The following is an 18,914-nucleotide window of genomic DNA, read 5'->3' on the forward strand; positions in this document are numbered from 1 at the left end:
TTCCTGCGATCAAAGCTGAATTTTTCAGCATCATTACGCCAGTCTTCAGTGTCACATGATCCTTCAGAAATCATTCTAATATGCTAATTTGCTGCTCAAGAAATGATATATTTCAAGAAATATTATTTTTATGATCTATTTCAGGATTTTGTGATGAATATAGAATTTTTAGCGTTTGTTTGAAATAAAAAATCTTTTGTAATATTATAAATGTCTTTTCTGTCTCTCTTAAACGATTTAATACATCCTTGCTGAATAAAAGCATAACTATGCTGTCATGTCATAAATTCACAAATACATGACATGCAATGTGTTACCATCATTTTACAGCAGTTGAAATCAATTGAAATGTACCTTCTTGCATGGCTTATTGTTTAATAACAAATGCTTCAGGATGTTGTTGGATTTATGTATTAGAGTAATATTTGTCTTTATGTCTGTGTTTATTTACAGTATTCAGAGGACATTAAGCATAAGACCACATTGCTGGAGCTGCAGAAGATGTTCACTTATCTAATGGTACATTACTTGATCAAATCATGTGATGCCCTCTCATGACTCCAGATGTGATGTGATTTTAATGTTTCTCTTGTGCTCATGTACAGGAGAGCGAGAGGAAGGCGTATAACCCTCGTCCCTTCTGTAAGACCTACACGATGGACAAACAGCCTCTGAACACAGGAGAGCAGAAAGACATGACCGAGTTCTTCACAGACCTCATCACCAAGATAGAGGAGATGTCTCAAGACCTGGTGCGACATCCGTCTCTGTGTGTTTAAAAACAGTGTGTTTAGTGAATAGGTCACAGACGTGTAATGCTTGTGTGTTTGTCGTTTCAGAAAAACACAGTCAAAACGCTGTTTGGAGGCGTCATCACCAACAATGTGGTTTCACTGGTAAGACTGAGCTGTTTGAACCTGCAGATCTTGTATGTAATGTGTACTTTCTGAAAGAGAGAGGTGGTGGATGAGTGTTTGATTGGATATCTGTGTGTAGGACTGTGATCACGTGAGTCAGACGGCTGAGGAGTTTTACACAGTCAGATGCCAGGTGGCCGATATGAAGAACATCTATGTGAGTGTTTCTCAGTTACACACACAAACATGCTCATCAGAAGGAAACTTCATGCTCTGTGTGCACAGGTCATTAACAGGAACAGGATTTAAAGGATTAGCTACCCAATACAGGTTTTTCAATGGCTGATTTTTTTAGATGTTATGTGATGGTAGCTTTGTAATGTAGCTATTCGTAGGTACTAATGCTAAAGCACTATATCATTTCAAGCCTGCCACAGGACATTTTGTATTAATACACTTAATATTTGAATTGTTTACGAACTTATAATTCTCATTTCTAACTCTGTTTTTATGTCTTGTAATAAATTGTGCCTTGTAATTGGAAAAAAAGTTTTCCATAATTAGTAATCCATAATCTTTTGAAAAACATTACAATCAACATGTTTTGGGTGGGTCAGTGGAAAAATGGCTAATAATGAAGAATACTGAATTTGGGACTTTCATTAGTTGTCAGTTATAATCATCAAAATGAAAGGAAATAAACATTTGAAATATATCAGTCTGTGTGTAATGAATGAATCAAATATACAAGTTTCACTTTTTGAATGGTATTACTGAAATAAATCAACTTTTTCATGATATTCTAATTTTATGACCAGCACCTGTATAAACCATAATGAAATACTGCTCAAGACCATTTATGTTTGTACCTTGACAAAAAGAAAATAACGTTATATCACTCTTTTAATGTGAGATTATATTACAGAGATTGAATGAGATTAAACCATTATATCAAAAAAATGCCTTAATCATAAAAAAATTAAAATAAAAAATTCTGTATAACTCAAATACTGTTTTCTGTTTGAATATATTGTAAAATGTAATTTATTTCTGTGATCAAAGCTGTATTTTCAGCATCATTACTCCAGTCTTCAGTGTCACATAATCCTTCAGAAATCATTCTAATATACTAATATGCTGCTTAAGAAACATATATAATCTATGAAGTAATGTGACAGGGTTATCCTGTTGGTTATATCAATTATAAGTCAAGGAGATAAACAGAGCATTTCAAGTCCTTACGGAAACCACCACTGTCACACAACATCAACCCCTAAAACTGATATAAAAGCATCATCTGTGCCTCTTTCTCTGTGTTTTAGGAGTCTCTGGATGAGGTGACCATTAAGGACACTCTGGAGGGTGATAACATGTACACCTGCTCTCAGTGTGGGAAGAAAGTCCGCGCTGAAAAACGGTACAGTTTGCTCTTTTCCTCTTCTGAGAGCTGAAAGCTTTCTCTTAAGTCACCGGAGTATTCTCTGACATCTCTTTCTGTCTCTCAGGGCTTGTTTTAAGAAGCTCCCGCGGATCTTGAGCTTTAACACCATGCGCTACACGTTCAACATGGTGACCATGATGAAGGAAAAAGTAAACACGCACTTTTCTTTCCCGCTGCGGCTGGACATGACGCCGTACACCGAGGACTTCCTCATGGCCAAAGGAGACAGGAAGGAAGGTAGAGTGATTGTTCTGCTGAAACACAGTTTTTAAATCACGTTTGTCTTCTCCGGTCTGCTAATCGGGATCTCATTTGCAGGTTTCCGTGACGACGGTGATGCAAAAGTGGCGGAGAGTTACGAGTATGACCTGATTGGTGTGACGGTGCACACGGGCACGGCGGACGGCGGCCATTATTACAGCTTCATCAGGGACATCGTCAACCCACACGCTTACCGCAACAACAAATGGTGATCATTCACACTGCAATTACAGCTGCTGAACCATGTTAGCCCAACGTTTGCTATTGATAATTGACCATTGTATGTGTTTGTGATGTCACTTCCTGCTGCAGGTATCTGTTTAACGACGCAGAGGTGAAGCCGTTCGATTCGGCCCAGCTGGCCTCGGAGTGCTTTGGTGGAGAGATGACAGTAGGTTTTCTTGATATTTTTCTGCACCAGATCAAGTCATCCTATATACTTTTAGGATAGACTAATGTAAATATTAAAATCAAGTTAATGTTGTTTTAATTCAAAAATGCTCGTCTCATTTCAGACAAAAACATACGACTCTGTCACAGACAAGTTCATGGATTTCTCTTTTGAGAAGGTTGGTTTCACAATGATAATAACAATAATCATTATTATTATAAAATCACAGAATAATAATAATAAATATGATAAATTAGTAATTCGTTTTATTTGACATATTAATAGTTCATATTAATTATTATAGTAATAAATTTTTATATTAATAATAATTTTTATAGTAATAAATAATAATATATTGTTATTACCATTTGTCTATTTTTTATATTTATTATAATTGTTAAAATTATAATAACAATAATAAAAAATAAAAAAAGTTTTGAAATCCTCAGAAATGCTCTGCAAACAAAGGTTTGTCTGTCTTTCAGACCCACAGTGCCTACATGCTGTTCTATAAGAGAGTGGAGGTGGAGGAGGAGAATGGGAAGGACTTTAACTTTGACATCTCTCCTGACCTTCTGGAGGTACAGACCTCACAGAGCCTCGCTCTTCACCGCACACATCTGACACACAATTTTCCTGTTTGATACTGTAAAGCTGCTTTGACACAAATCTGTATTGTTAAAAGCGCTATAGAAGTAAAGGTGTCTTCTGAGCATTTCACTGACAGCTCATCTCTCTCGTCTCTCTCACAGTGGATCTGGCACGACAACATGCAGTTTCTCCAGGACAAGAACATCTTTGAACACACATACTTTGGGTAGGAGAACAGTCTAGAACAATTTCACAAAACTATGTACAAGGACGTCTTTAATAACTTTTTATTCATTATTTATATTTATGCATAGTGATATATATGTCTATGCAATTTGTCCTCATTCTACTCTCCTTATATGTTCTTTTTTTTATTTGTTATTTTGTCTTATTTTATTTTTCAATGTAAAATTATTTCAAAATATATTTATATGATCTGTCCTCTCATTCTCTTCTATGGTCTTTTTCGTTCTTTTATTTTGTTGTTTGTCTGTAGTTTCATGTGGCAGCTGTGCAGCAGTATTCCCAGCACTTTACTGGATCCTAAATGTGTGTCGCTCATGACGGCTAAGGTGAGTCAGTCCACATGAAACTGATGAAGCAGCATCTTTCAGATGAATCATTGTCCACAGAGAAATAATGATGTTCATAATTGAGTCGTTTTCCTCTCTTTCTCTTACAGCTCAGCACATCGTTTGTTCTGGAGACATTCATCCACTCCAAAGAAAAGGTGAGATGGACTTCTCTTCTGTTGTTCTTCTATTGTTATTTACAGGAGAGACCTGATGACATTTTCTGTAGTGTTTAATAATTGTGTTTTGGCTCTTGTAAGTTAATTTTTCATTATTTTTTCTCTCAGCCCACAATGCTGCAGTGGATTGAACTCTTGACCAAACAATTTAACAATAGCCAAGCTGCTTGCGAGGTAACACACACACGCACTGTTTTCCAAGTTTTATGGGGACATTCCATAGACGTAGCGGTTTTTATACTGTACAAACTTTATTTTCTATCCCCATACCCTCACACAAAACTGTCTGATTTATAAGCTTTTTCCTTCATGGGGACGAAAAACAATCTCCACAAGGGACACACACACACACTCACTCCTTACATCCAGCTTCTTGTTTCCTAGGATCTTCAGCTCTGTAAAATCACTTTTGAGCCAAATGAATGGAGAGAGTTGATATCAGTAGTGTTGTTGGGTAAAGCTGTTTTTGTGATCGATGTATGTGTGTATTTGTGTGCGCAGTGGTTTTTGGATCAGATGGCAGATGATAACTGGTGGCCAATGCAGATTCTCATCAAGTGTCCCAATCAGATTGTACGTCAGGTGAGTGTCACATAAACACCTTTATTTAAAGATTTTTCTTAAATTAAGATTATTATTATCATTATTATAAACCGACTAACCCACACCCTTCCTCTATAAAAAAACATGTGCATTTAAAAGAAGTAGTTAATGTGCTGCTGTGATGTTCCAGATGTTTCAGAGGTTGTGTATTCACGTGATCCAGCGTCTCAGACCGGTCCACGCTCACCTGTACCTGCAGCCGGGCATGGAGGACGGGTGTGTGATGCGTCCCTTTTTGTCTTCCTCTGAAGCCAGATAACCATCCTCTTGTCTCCAAACACATATGCTGTTATCCTGTAAATGAAACGGGGAAATTCTTCCAGAAACGTTCTCAGTTGTGTTGGTCTGTCTGCAGATCTGATGATATGGACGGGCCGGTGGAGGACATCGGCAGCCGCTCCTGTGTGACGCGGTTCGTCAAAACGCTGCTGTCCATCATGGAGCACGGAGTGAAGCCACACAGCAAACATCTGACCGAATACTTCGCCTTTCTATATGAGTTTGCCAAAATGGGAGAAGAGGAGGTAACGACTGCTTATCTATTTATTTACTTATTTATTTTACTTTATATATCTACCTATTATTTAAGTTATTTCTATTGATTAATTTATTTTATTTCATTTACTTAGTTTACATAATTTTACTAGTGCTGTCAAACAATTAATTGCATCCAAAATAAAAAAATGTTTAACGTAATGTGTGTGTACTGTGCATATTTATACATTAGTATTTATATACATACAATATATTTCAGAAAAATGTATATATTAAATATATTTATTTATAACAAATTATATTAATATAAATATAGACGTAAATACATGTAAATATTTTCAAAATATATCTGTATGTGTGTGTATTTATACATAATAAATATACACAGAACACACATATTATGTAAATAAAAACTTTTATTTTGGATGCCATTAATTGCGATTTAATCATTTGACACACCTACTTATCTAACTTGTTTATTTGACTTATTTATGTATGTATGCATTTATTTAATTATTTCACTTATTAAAAATTGGACAATTTTTGAAGTATATTCTTTATTTTCTTCTTTTAATATTTTTTTTCTTTTTGTCTTCACAGAGTCAGTTCCTCTTGTCTTTGCAAGCCATTTCTATAATGGTGCATTTCTACATAGGCACTAAAGGACCTGAAAATGTGAGTACCGTCTCATCAGGCTTGATCTTCTCTGATTCAGACTTTCCCTGATCTCAGATCATAACATGGATCTCTCTGTCTCAGCCTCAGGTGGAGGTGTTGTCTGAGGAGGAGGAGGGTGAGGAGGATGAAGAGGAGGACATCCTCTCACTGGCAGAGGAGAAGTATCGTCCAGCCGCTCTGGAGAAGATGATCGCTCTCATAGCTCTGCTGGTGGAGCAGTCCCGATCTGAAAGGTACACACTGTAAAGTACTGGGTTTTAATCTCACAAAGCATATCAAATTTCACCCCAATTGGATCATATTTCACTGCAAATTCATTTAAAGAGAACAAAACCTATTTTAGGGCTGTTAAAAGTCATTCCTGCAGCATCACAAAACAGATAGAGTAGTAATATCTGTCTGTCTGATCATTTGTTTCTTTGTCCATCTACAGACATTTGACTCTGTCTCAGAGTGACATGGCCGCGCTGACAGGAGGAAAAGGTTTCCCCTTCCTCTTCCAACACATCAGAGACAGCATCAACATCAGACAGACCTGCAACCTCATATTCAGCCTCTGCAGATACAACAATCGCCTGGCAGAACACGTACGTTTTCGAAAGTTTCTTCGAGGCTGCATTTATTTGATAAAAATATAGTAAAAAGAGGAAAAAATTGAAATATTACCATTTAAAACAGCTGTTTTCTTTTTGACTAAATTCTAAAACTTAATTTATTTCTGTGAATTTTCAGCATCATTACTCCAGTCTTCAGTGTCACATGATCCTTCAGAAATCATACTGATTTTCTGCTCAGGAAACATTTCTGATTATTATCAGTGCATCAATGCATTTATTTGAAATAGAAATATTTTGTAACGTTATAAATATCTTTATTGTCACTCTTGATCAATTTAATGCATCCTTGATGAATTTCTTTAAAAAAAATCTTGATCTTGACCCCAAATGTTTGAACAGTAGTGTAGCTTAGTTCTTGGGACAGTCTTTTTCCTTGAAGTATATCTATGCGTGCAAACAACTGTATCAATCTGTAACAAAACTTCTCATGGTTTGTTGTTCTTCTGTTGGTATAGATCGTGTCAATGCTGTTCACCTCCATCGCTAAACTGACTCCAGAGGTAAGAACAGCTCTCAGTACAATTTAGTGCCGTCAAATGATTAATCACGATTAATCACATGCATAATAAAAGTTTTGTTTACTTAATATATGAGTGTTAACTGTATATTTTTATTATGTATATAAATACAAACACATGCATATTTTTTCAGAAAAATATGCTATGTTTATATATTAAATATAATTATATATAATATAAATCTATATACATGTAAATATTTTCAAATAAATACTGTGTGTGTGGTTATATATACATAATAAATAAACAGTGCATATATTATGTAAACAATTTTGGATGCAATTTAATAGCGATTTATCATTTGACAGCACTAGTACAATTGTTTTATTATTTTATTCTTGCACTAACATTGTGCATGCGTCTGACAGGCGGCGAATCCATTCTTCAAGCTGCTGACGATGCTGATGGAGTTTGCTGCTGGTCCTCCAGGAATGCCCTCATTTGCGTCCTACATCCTGCAGAGGATCTGGGAGGTAAATCTGTCCACACACAGTCCAATCACACTTTCTCACTTCTCCTCTGAAACAGTGCTTTACATGAGTTTTGGGTCCCACTTTATATTAGGTGACCTTAACTACTGTGTACTTACATTTAAATCCATTATTTGATGCAATGCACTTATTGTGTACATGCATGTTTTTACATTGTACTTATATTTTTAAAAATACCTATATGTAGTTACATCTGTAATTAATTTCTGTAATTACATTTATAATTACACTGTTGGCCTGTCCCTAACCTTACCCATATCCCACCTCAGTAGCAGAAAAAGTGTTTTACAATACAATATGACCACAATAAGTACATTGTACTTATTTGTTGATGTAAGCACACAGTAGTTAAGGCCACCTAATATAAAGTGTGACCGAGTTTGTGTCTATGTTGAGGACCTGTCTCTTCATCACTGATCTGAGCGTGTGATCTCTGTCTGTCAGGTGATCGAGTATAACCCGTCTCAGTGTTTGGACTGGTTGGCCGTCCAGACTCCGCGTAATAAGCTGGCTCACAGCTGGGTCCTTCAGAACATGGAGAACTGGGTGGAGAGGTTTCTGCTGGCGCACAACTACCCACGAGTCCGAACATGTAAGAACACACAATCTACACGCCTGTACACTCTCTCACACACACACACACACACACACACACTATATATATAATGAAAAGTTTGGGGTCAGTAAGTAAAAATTAATTTGAATTGTAAATAAAAAAATAATGTATTTTTCTATTCAGCAAGGATGCATTATGATTAAATTGATGAAAAGTGACAGTAAAGTCATTTATAACATTACAAACCCTTTCTATTTCAAATAAATGCTGTTCTTTTTGTACTTTCTATTTATCAAAGAATCCTGAAAAAAGTATCCACATTTCTACAAAAATATGAAGCAGCACAACTGTTTTCAGTATTATTGATAATCAGAAATGTTTCTTGAGCAGCCAATCAGTATATCAGAATGATTTCTGAAGGATCATGTGACACTGAAGACTGGAGTATTTAGAATTCCGCTTTAATCACAGCGATAAATTAAATACATTACAGTAGAAAACAGTTATTTTAAATTATAATAATATTTCACAATATTATAGTTTTTACTGTATTTTTGATTCGTCTCTCTTCTATTTTTGATTATTCTCAAACCTTGGTGAGCAAAAGAGACCTCTTTTAAAAGCACTACAAAATCTTACCAACCCCAAACCAGTGTTACCAATAGAATTATTGATATATCATTAGTTTAGATTTTTTTGTTTTTTTATTAGATTTTTTAAATATATTTTCTGTTTTCAGTTTAGTTTTAAACTTTTTGTAATTTTATTGTTGACATTTGTATTGGTTTCTTTTCCTTCAAATGTGACTATAGTTTTTCAGTTTGTTTTAGTTTATTTTAATACTTCAACTAAAGCTAAACAAAAATGAGAACTATTGCCTTGACAACTAGCTAAAATTAAATTTTAATTTTATTTATTATACTATATATTTTATTTATTATATTAATAATTTTTTTAAATATTTTATAAGTAACTAAAATGTTTTTTTTTTTGTTTTTTTTCCAGGTTTTAGCTAATGACAATAACACTGCCCCAGACTTTTGAATAGTAGTGAATACACATAAGACCATCAAGAACTACACACATGCTTAAAAATATCTGAATGTTCCTTAAATAACATTTTATGCATCCACACAAACATCTAGAAAATGGATAGCTAGTCTTATTTTTATAATAATATATTTTTGCTTGATAAAATGTCAGATTTATGCATTATTTTATGACGTATGTAATGCATTTCTCTCTCAGCGGCGGCGTATCTGCTGGTGTCTCTCATCCCGAGCAACTCCTTCCGTCAGATGTTCCGCTCCACGCGCTCTCTTCACATCCCCACACGGGACCTCCCGCTGAGTCCCGACACCACTGTGGTTCTGCACCAAGTCTACAATCTGCTGCTGGGCCTGCTGGGCCGGGCCAAGCTCTACGTGGACGTGCCGGTGCACGGGACCACCAAACTGGTGCAGTACTTCAGCTTCATGACCTACTGCCTCATCTCCAAAACCGAGAAGCTCATGTTCTCCAGCTACTTCATGGACCTCTGGAACCTATTCCAGGTACTTCACGTGCAGATGAAAACATGTCTAGGTGCTCTTATGATGCATATTTGAGCGCTCATGTGTATCTTTCGATCTCACAGCCTAAGTTATCAGAACCAGCCATCGCCACGAATCATAACAAGCAAGCGCTTCTGTCCTTCTGGTATAACGTCTGCATGGACTGCAGCGAGAATGTGCGTCTCATCGTCCAGAACCCTGTCGTCACTAAAAACATCGCTTTCAACTACATCCTGGCCGATCACGACGATCAGGAGGTGGTGCTGTTCAACCGCGGCATGCTGCCGGCGTACTACGCCATCCTGCGCATGTGCTGCGAGCAGTCGCCCGCCTTCACCCGCCAGCTGGCCTCTCACCAGAACATACAGTGGGCCTTCAAAAACCTTACGCCCCACGCCAGCCAGTACCCAGGGGTGAGTACAGCACCTACACAGTCCTTCAATTAGCCGTTTCTGAACCGGCTACCAAAGATATATCAAGAAATATGATCAAACACATTTTTTTCTTTAATTTACTGCATTTCATCAGTAACTGTGTCACCGTTAAAACATTTGGGGTTAGTATTTTTTTGTTGTTTTTGACAGTCTCCTCTGCTCACCAAGGCTGCGTTTATTTGATCAAAAATACAGTAAAAAAAAACATTAATATTGTGAAATATTAAATAGCTGTTTTCTATTTTACTATAATTTAAAATGTAATTTATTTCTATGATACAAAGCTGAATTTTTGGTTCTCCAGTCTTCAGTGTCACATAATACTTCAGAAATCATTCTAATATGCTTATTTGTGCTCAAGAAACATTTCTTATTATTGCAACTGTTGAAAACAGTTGTGCTGCATAATAGTTTTATAAAAACTGTTCTTTGTCTCTTTTTTTTAATAATAGAAAGCTCAAAAGAATGGCATTTATTTGAAATGGAAATCTTTTTTAAGATTACCTAAATGTCTTTACTCTCACTTTTAAATAATTTAATTTGTTTTTGGGGAGTCATTCTTTAATTACAAATTTACTTACTTTTTTATTTTATACATTTATTTTTATATATTTGTTTAAATATATTTTTTTATATTTTAAATAGGTTAAATAATGCTTATTGCTAGAGAAATTTAATCAAATCAGTGTTTAAATGCTCAAATTTTGTACCAAATCCAAATGGTTTGCAAAAATGGTAAATCTCATATAAAATAAAGCTCTACGTATAATAATACAAAATTTTGTCTGACCTCCTAAAGTGTATAAACAACATTTTCCGAGAGTTCACTGAACCTTTTTTGTTTCGTTAGTGTTTTAAGCTTCAAGTTTCTCACTGTTTCGGTCTGAAGGAATATGAATGTTTTAAGCCTCAACTATTCAGGTTAATACAGTTCAAACAAAATAACACTGTATTTTTTTTTCTTTCTCTGCAGGCTGTGGAGGAGTTGTTTAACCTGATGCAGTTGTTTGTGGCTCAGAGGCCTGATATGAGAGAAGAAGAGCTGGAGGATGTGAAGCAGTTCAAGAAGACCACCATCAGCTGTTACCTGCGCTGTCTGGACGGGCGCTCCTGCTGGACCACTCTCATCAGGTATACACACACTCTCTATTAAGTTTGGTTGAGTATTTTACAAGACTGAGCCATTTTCATTCATACTAATCTCTTTGTCTACTCCCAGTGCCTTCCGTATACTGCTGGAGAACGACGAGGACCGACTTCTGGTGGTGTTCAGCAGAGGACTCATCCTCATGACTGAGGTATTCATACACACTGACATACATACTCACTGACTCTTTTCATTCATCTTCATATTTAATGAAATATTTCTCTGTCTGCAGTCCTTCAACACCCTGCACATGATGTACCATGAGGCCACTGCGTGTCACGTGACCGGTGATCTGGTGGAGCTGCTGTCCATCTTCCTGTCGGTTTTAAAGGCAACGCGACCCTACTTACAGCGCAAAGGTAGTGCATAACCCACAATACACCACACACTTCACTGATGTTTATGATTACCCATAATGCACATTAAATAAGTAACTCCAGGGTTCTTCATTACTTATGGACCATAACATGCTATACAGAAGCGCTGTTATCCATAATGCACCATATGCAATACAAAATTACTAATTTACCCATAATACACCTACATTTGCAGTACAAGCATTCAATATGCATAATGCACCCTCCCATGCAATGCAGAAGTACTTTATCACCCATAATGCACCTGAATAATCAATACTAAAGTAACCCATTACCCATAATCCACCTAAACCTGCAATGCAAAACTACTTATTACCCATAATACACCTTAACATGCAGTACAAAGGTACTCATTACCATGAAAGGGTTAGTTCACCTAAAAATGAACATTAGCCCATGTTTTACTCAACCTCCAGGCATCCTAGGTGTATATGAACTTCTTCTTTCAGGCAAATCTAACCGGAGTTATACATATAAAAAAAAAATGTCCTAGCTCTTCCAAGCTTTATAATGGCAGTGGGTGGGTGTCATTGTTCAATAGTCCAAAAGAAGTCTAATAAAGTGCATCCATAGAAAGTGCCTCATACGGCTCCGGGGGGTGAATAAAGACCTTCTGTTGCGAAAATCGATGCGTTTTTGTAAGAAAACATGCATATTTAAAATTTTACGACCAGTATTCTCTAGCCTCTGCTAACTGTCGTATGCATAAGCACAGGCAGATGACGTAGGACGTCGGTGTAGCATGCAGTACAAAAGTAGTCATTACCCACCTTATGCATTACAAACGTACTTATTTACCATAATCCATCTAAATGTTGAACACAAAAGTACTCCATTTACATACTCCATTTAATATCGTGCAATGCAAAACTACTCCATTACCCATAATGCACCTTAACGTTCAGTACAAAAATACTCATTACCATAACGTCCCTAAAGAATCAATACTGAAGTACCTCATTACCCATAATGCACTTGTATGTATATTGTAATCTCAGTCACTACTGATTTCTGTCCTTCTGTAGATGTGAAGCAGGCGTTGATCCAGTGGCAGGAGAGGATTGATTTCGCTCATAAGCTGCTGACGCTGTTGAACTCTTACAGCCCACCAGAGCTGCGTAACGCCTGTCTGGGTGAGTCGCCACATCCACGAAACAAACACAACGCGCTTCAAATGAACCGAAGCAGCAGATGAATGTGATCTGAATGTGCATGTTCATTCTCAGATGTGCTGAAGGAGCTGGTGCTCTTGAGTCCTCATGACTTCCTGCACACGCTCGTGCCCTTCCTGCAGCACAACCACTGCACCTACCACCACAGCAACATCCCCAGTGAGTCCCGCCGTAACAGCATACTTACAGCACTCATCACCACCATCATGATGTATAATACTGTCTGTGTGTGTTTGCAGTGTCGTTTGGCCCGTACCTGCCCTGTAGAGAGAATATCAAGCTGATGGGCGGAAAGAACAACATTCGTCCTCCCAGACCGGAGCTCAACATGTGCCTGCTGCCCTCGATGGTGGAGACCAGTAAGGTGTGTACGAGATCGACGCATGATTCCTGTTGTACGCTGAGCTTTAGGTATTCATCAAGTGTGTGTTGTGTTTCCTGTAGGGTAAGGATGAGGTGTATGACAGGATGTTGTTGGACTACTTCCTGTCGTATCATCAGTTCATTCACCTGCTCTGTCGAGTCGCCATCAACTGTGAGAAGTTCACCGAGACTCTGGTGAAACTCAGTAAGGATGCGTCACTCTCTAAAGCTCAGTTTGACTGTGTGTGTGTGTGTGTGTGTGTGTGTGTGTGTGTGTGTGTGTGCGTTTTTGTGACAAATGAGGACATACATTTGTAAAATGACACAGGTATGACATGGGTATTACAAGGTGAAAGTGACTTATGAGGATATTGCCCCATGTCCCCACTTTTCAAAACGCTTATAAATCACACAGAGTGAGTTTTTTTGGGGGGGAAGCAGAAATGCACAGTCTCCTGTGAGGGATAAGTTTAGGTGTAGGGTTGGTGCAGGGCCAACGCCTATAGGATGTCCCCACTTTTCACAAAAGTGTGTGTGTGAGTGTGTGCTGATGGTGTTTTTTCACCTGTGTGCAGGTGTGCTGATAGCATATGAAGGACTTCCTCTACACCTGGCTCTCTTTCCAAAACTATGGACAGAACTCGCTCAGTCTCAGGTAAAATCTTCTCAGTCATCTCTCAAACGCACACATGCTGAAGCAGTAAGCTGCTAGAGGTCATGCTTTACCAGGTTAAGCTTGAAGAGATGTGGCATGCCTTAAACTGTTGTAAAATCACTGCCATGCGTAGCTTTTAAGTATTTAAAATGTCATTAATTCATTCTGTATTAAAACTGCTCTCATAACTGTCTTAATAATAATAATAATTATTATTATTATTATTATTATCCAATAGTTTAATATCAAAGCTGTGGTATATTGAATTTCTTTCAAATATAGCTATCGTTTTTTTTTTTTTTTTTTAGCAACAGTTAAGGGTGCAAAAAGAAAATGTGCTTTTTGTACGTTACAAATCTTTCCTCTACTCTAATCTTTCCCAGCTATTCATAATAAAATATTATACATATTGTTATTGTTGTTTTCTTTTAATATATTAGTTTTTATTAAAAAAAAAATACTTTTTGTACATATTAATTATAATATATTTTCAAGGTACACTTAAAACACTTTAAATAATATATTTTCAAGGCACACAAAGACACTTTAAATAAGAAACACAACAATCACACATCATTTTTAAAACACACATTTCTGTATCTCCGTTAGATGCCTAATATGGGTGACACTTTAAGCAGAAGATATTTCTAAGTCATGATAAAAACAAAGCTGTGTCATCCAATCAGAAGTGAGAGTGAGAGGTGTGTGTTTTCTGGTCTCTGTCAGTGTGCGATGGCTCAGTCTTGTGTGAAGCTGTTGTGTGAGGATCCGGCGTTTGGAGAATACATGAAATGCATCCTGATGGATGAGAGAAACTTCCTCAACCACAACATCGCCTACTCCTTCCTCACCTGCTTCTTACATAAAGTAAATACACATCTACTTCTCATGCAGATTTACTGTAATCATGGGTTAATCTGATCTAGTTCTGGAATAACTACACGACTCTCTTGCAGTTTGAAACTTGATTTATTTTGTGTTTAGGTGCAGGTGCAGGTGTTATCAGGCCAGAGCTGCTCGAATCTCGTCAATGTGTTGGTGACCAACCTACTGAACGAGTACCACAGCCTGCAGCCTGAGCTGACCAATCAGAGAGCAGAGATGAGCAAGACCAGCAGCCTCCTGAACGCAGTCAGTACAGCTCCTCCTCACGTCTCACCCAGCACTCCAGCGCTCTTTATTCATCCGTCTCTCTCTCTGTCTCTGTTGAAGGATCTGCGTGCCCTGCTGCTGGTGCTGTCGGTGTACGCCCCTCAGCAGCTGGACCCTGCTTTAGGCCCGGCTCTACAGGAGCTGCTATCCAAATGCAGACTGTGTCTGCAGCACCGCACCACATTAGAGATGGAGGCCAAGGAACGCAAAACCAAAGGTGTCAATACACGCACAAACACACGTATATCACTGCCATGCATAGCTTTGAAGTATTAGAAAATATATATATAAATGTTGTATCATTAATATAATTAATTATTATAATTATTGGTTGTTTTTTTTACATTATTTTAATTAATTTTAAAAAATGGCAGCAACAGCCACGAGTACAAAAAGGAGAATGTATTTCTTGTACATCATGGCTTTGAATGATTTGATTTAAAATAATAATTTATTATTAGTTTTTGTTTATTATTATTGTTATTATTTTAATAATAATAATTATTATTATTATGCAATTTATTTATAAAATAGTAGTAACAGCTATGGGTACAAAAAGGATTTCTTAAACATCTTCCAAATTGCCAAAAGTAAATAAATATTTTTTGTAAATAATAATGATACTTGTATTTACTTGTATTTCAGGGTACTCAAAAACACTTTAAAAAGTATTATTAACAAATAAAGAATATAAAATAAATATGATTTAAAAATAAAACAATTAATTATTTTATTTATGAATGGAAAAAATTCTAGTGATAGATAGGGGGGTACACCATGCCTTTGAATTATTTTAAATACCATATTATATCATATCATATGTAGTTACATAGTAGCAGTAGCGAACTGTGACTTTTGAACCTAGGCCCTCTCCCTCTCCCATCGTCGGGGGAAAAAACGAATTACCATCCTAGCTTATGGTCTTACGGTGTCATCTTCTAAAAGTCATTGATAATTCCCAGCTGCGACTCTGGGCACTGTTCACAATCCAGCCGCGCCACTCACATAGTTTTCCATTAAATTACATTATATTCGTCCCAAATTATTTTTAATGTATATAGACCTCATCCTTGGCTGGGGGATTGTGCATTGTGCATTTTTCAGCGAAACATTTGTCTTTCTGTGGCACTAATAATGCCCGTGCTTCTTATAATGAGGAGGAAAGCTTCTACTATAGACTGCAATAGATCGCACTTTCTCTTTCAGTTTGCTCTGTTATTTCAGTATTCAAGCGAACCTTATCTTGAACTGAACGTGCCGTGTCTGGTGTGCCAGCGAGATGCTCTAGACACGTGAAATCGCATTTCAGAATTGCAACTAGAAAACAGCACAGAGAGAGCGACTGATATCACCATAATAAAATATTTCTAAATTTCAGTCAAATGAAAATCCTCATTACAAATGCATCATCACACAATCGGTCTGTGCACAAAACCAACAAATGTAATGTTTAATGTAAGCCAACACAAAACGGATGTTTTTTTTTTTTGTTTAATCTTACGAACGTACATTTTAAGCAATAATTATATATTTTAGTTATGCATGCTTTTAAAATTGTATTTTTATACATAATAGTAGCAATTAACGGAGCACTATGAAAGTTAAAATAAGTCAAAATACCTAAACACTTTGTGACACAACAATAATTACACATTAAAACAGTGGCCTAATTTTTAAATTATGAAAATGATCATGTTCAAGTGGGTGTTACACATAATATGCACTTGTGTTTGGTGACATCACTGTGTGCGTGTTGCTTCATTTTATTCCTGTCTGTCTGGCAGTGGAAGAGGAAGGTGTCACTCCAGTGAAGCGCCGGCGGGTGAGCAGCAGTGCTGACGATCGTCCGGCAGACAGCGTTTGCCCTCCGTCTACTTCCTCCTCATTGGCTCCCTGCTCGGAGCAGAAGGCGGAGCCAGGAGAGGCATTAACGCCCACCAGCACTTCGGACACTGAAACCCGAGACTCCTCCCTCATCGACCCGGGAGTGGAAAACGACCCACCCTCTCCTGACAGCGCGTCCCTCGAGGAGAAGAAAATGGACGTTTCTTCATCATCATCCTCATCTTCGTCATCATCCTCCTCCCTTCCCGAAGCGTTCGGCCGAACGGATGAACCTCCACCGCAGATATCTGGAAGAGAGGAGGAGGAGGAGGAGGAGGAGGAGGATGGGCGGAAGGAAGCGCAAGAGCAGGAGGCGGAGCCAGAGCGTGAGGAAGTGCCCTCCACTTCCTCCTCCTCCTCCGCCGACTCGGTGCTTTTACTCTCCAGCCTGCCGGATTCTTCCGAGGGGCGGAGCTGCTCGCTCCAGGAGGCAGAGTCAAGCGGATGTGGCCACGCCTTCGCACAGGATGCTCTGGAGATGCTGTCGCGCACAGTTGAGGCCACTATTGCTGTGGTTGCCAAACTTTCGAACGGGAAAGGAGGGACACGCCCCTCAGCTTTGTGACGTTACTTTCACGTCGCTCCTTTTTCGCATTTCACGTTTTTTCGTTCATCATGCTGTTCAGTTGTGTCTTTTTACGAGTAATTGAAGTCCAACTTTTTTTCTTTTCCCACCCTTTGGCCTCGCTCTTCACCTGTTTCGTGTTGCAACACAAAAAGTTCTGTTACCTGTTCCAGAAAACTGAGCTCCGCATTAATTGAACAGAACGAAAAGCCAACTGGAGCGTCTTTTTGTCAAAGAGCAGTTTTTTTTTTCTTTTTTAAACCGTGATTTTGTTGGTTTCTTTGTTTTGAAGTGGTTTGTTTTCGAGGCTGCAGTGAAACAGGGAAAAGGTTTACAACGTTTTAGTCCCGTCAGTGCATAATTTAATTAGCATTTTTATTCACGTGTATTATTATTATTACGATTGTCTTCTGTGCCAGTTTTGTACTTACAGATGTGAGGTTGAGACGGCCTTGCTGTGGTTTTTTTTTTTTCTCTGTGGTGGATATCAAAAACTGTGTTTACTTTGTATATTGAAGAGAACGAACGAACCACAAGAACCTTGATTCTGTAAAGAATCTTCTAGATGTTGCCTGGTTTTGTAAATGAGATGGTAAATATATATATATCTGTAAGATATATGTATACAGTATATATCCATTCAAGCGCAGTATACTGTATGTATAAATCTACTGTGTATATATATACCTACGTTGTGTATATAGAAACTTACGGTGCTCTTTTCAGGCTCAGAACATTTGTGGCTGGAATATTGCACATTTGATGGAACAGTTGGAGCTCTATTTTATTTACCGAAATACATTCCATAATCTATTGGATGTCATTCTTGCGTTCTCTGTATTTGATTTCTCTCTCAATCTGTTTTGATTTATTTTAATATAGGATATAACTTAATAAAATTTTAATATGATTTAATTATGAATCGAGTCCAAAAAAGCAGGCTGTGGGGTGATTTATTTTTTTATTTTTCTCTTTTCTAAGATGGCTGTGTTCAGAATAGAATACATAGCGCACAATATAAAATAGTGTACACTGCATACTTCCCTTTTTTCTGTAAATGCAACAATAAACATTTCAAATATAAATATGCTGCATTGTTTACCAGAAACATTTAATTTAATTTAACATTTCAGAAATACTATTGTTTATTATATTTTTAATGCATACAAAAAAACGTTTTGACTTTCAATTCAGATGAATCTAAAAACATTTGCATATACAACTGTTGTATACAAAAAATGTTATGTACAAAAGTAGTTGTTAGTATGCTTTTCTGAGCACAGCCCAAAGCACAAACTGGTTTAAAGGGTGCTAAAACTCAAAACTCTCAAAGCCTCAACTGTGGATTGTCAAAAAACGTTT

At 37.2% G+C, this 18,914-nt stretch overlaps 1 protein-coding gene across 1 annotated transcript in view; it reads left to right on the plus strand.

The window, feature by feature from the left end:
- LOC306873880 (ubiquitin carboxyl-terminal hydrolase 34-like) overlaps positions 1 to 18,483 on the plus strand; it is a 50,263-nt gene extending 31,780 nt beyond the window's left edge. The window contains exons 41-77 of the mRNA XM_079423406.1: positions 454 to 519; positions 606 to 752; positions 840 to 896; positions 997 to 1,074; positions 2,180 to 2,274; positions 2,363 to 2,535; positions 2,617 to 2,767; positions 2,872 to 2,950; positions 3,075 to 3,128; positions 3,436 to 3,531; positions 3,703 to 3,767; positions 4,038 to 4,113; positions 4,224 to 4,271; positions 4,401 to 4,466; positions 4,794 to 4,874; positions 5,026 to 5,111; positions 5,251 to 5,419; positions 5,991 to 6,065; positions 6,150 to 6,301; positions 6,502 to 6,655; positions 7,141 to 7,185; positions 7,572 to 7,676; positions 8,139 to 8,286; positions 9,499 to 9,803; positions 9,887 to 10,216; positions 11,211 to 11,368; positions 11,457 to 11,535; positions 11,617 to 11,743; positions 12,787 to 12,894; positions 12,988 to 13,092; positions 13,173 to 13,297; positions 13,378 to 13,501; positions 13,872 to 13,951; positions 14,678 to 14,818; positions 14,936 to 15,082; positions 15,164 to 15,320; positions 16,888 to 18,483. Coding sequence (XP_079279532.1) covers positions 454 to 519; positions 606 to 752; positions 840 to 896; positions 997 to 1,074; positions 2,180 to 2,274; positions 2,363 to 2,535; positions 2,617 to 2,767; positions 2,872 to 2,950; positions 3,075 to 3,128; positions 3,436 to 3,531; positions 3,703 to 3,767; positions 4,038 to 4,113; positions 4,224 to 4,271; positions 4,401 to 4,466; positions 4,794 to 4,874; positions 5,026 to 5,111; positions 5,251 to 5,419; positions 5,991 to 6,065; positions 6,150 to 6,301; positions 6,502 to 6,655; positions 7,141 to 7,185; positions 7,572 to 7,676; positions 8,139 to 8,286; positions 9,499 to 9,803; positions 9,887 to 10,216; positions 11,211 to 11,368; positions 11,457 to 11,535; positions 11,617 to 11,743; positions 12,787 to 12,894; positions 12,988 to 13,092; positions 13,173 to 13,297; positions 13,378 to 13,501; positions 13,872 to 13,951; positions 14,678 to 14,818; positions 14,936 to 15,082; positions 15,164 to 15,320; positions 16,888 to 17,552 — 4,917 coding nt within the window. The 3' untranslated portion in view covers positions 17,553 to 18,483. The remainder of the gene's footprint in view (positions 1 to 453; positions 520 to 605; positions 753 to 839; positions 897 to 996; positions 1,075 to 2,179; positions 2,275 to 2,362; positions 2,536 to 2,616; positions 2,768 to 2,871; positions 2,951 to 3,074; positions 3,129 to 3,435; positions 3,532 to 3,702; positions 3,768 to 4,037; positions 4,114 to 4,223; positions 4,272 to 4,400; positions 4,467 to 4,793; positions 4,875 to 5,025; positions 5,112 to 5,250; positions 5,420 to 5,990; positions 6,066 to 6,149; positions 6,302 to 6,501; positions 6,656 to 7,140; positions 7,186 to 7,571; positions 7,677 to 8,138; positions 8,287 to 9,498; positions 9,804 to 9,886; positions 10,217 to 11,210; positions 11,369 to 11,456; positions 11,536 to 11,616; positions 11,744 to 12,786; positions 12,895 to 12,987; positions 13,093 to 13,172; positions 13,298 to 13,377; positions 13,502 to 13,871; positions 13,952 to 14,677; positions 14,819 to 14,935; positions 15,083 to 15,163; positions 15,321 to 16,887) is intronic.
- The last annotated feature ends 431 nt before the right edge of the window (positions 18,484 to 18,914 follow it).

Source organism: Barbus barbus (assembly GCF_936440315.1).
Source record: "Barbus barbus genome assembly, chromosome: 8".
Classification (NCBI taxonomy): Eukaryota; Metazoa; Chordata; class Actinopteri; order Cypriniformes; family Cyprinidae; genus Barbus; species Barbus barbus.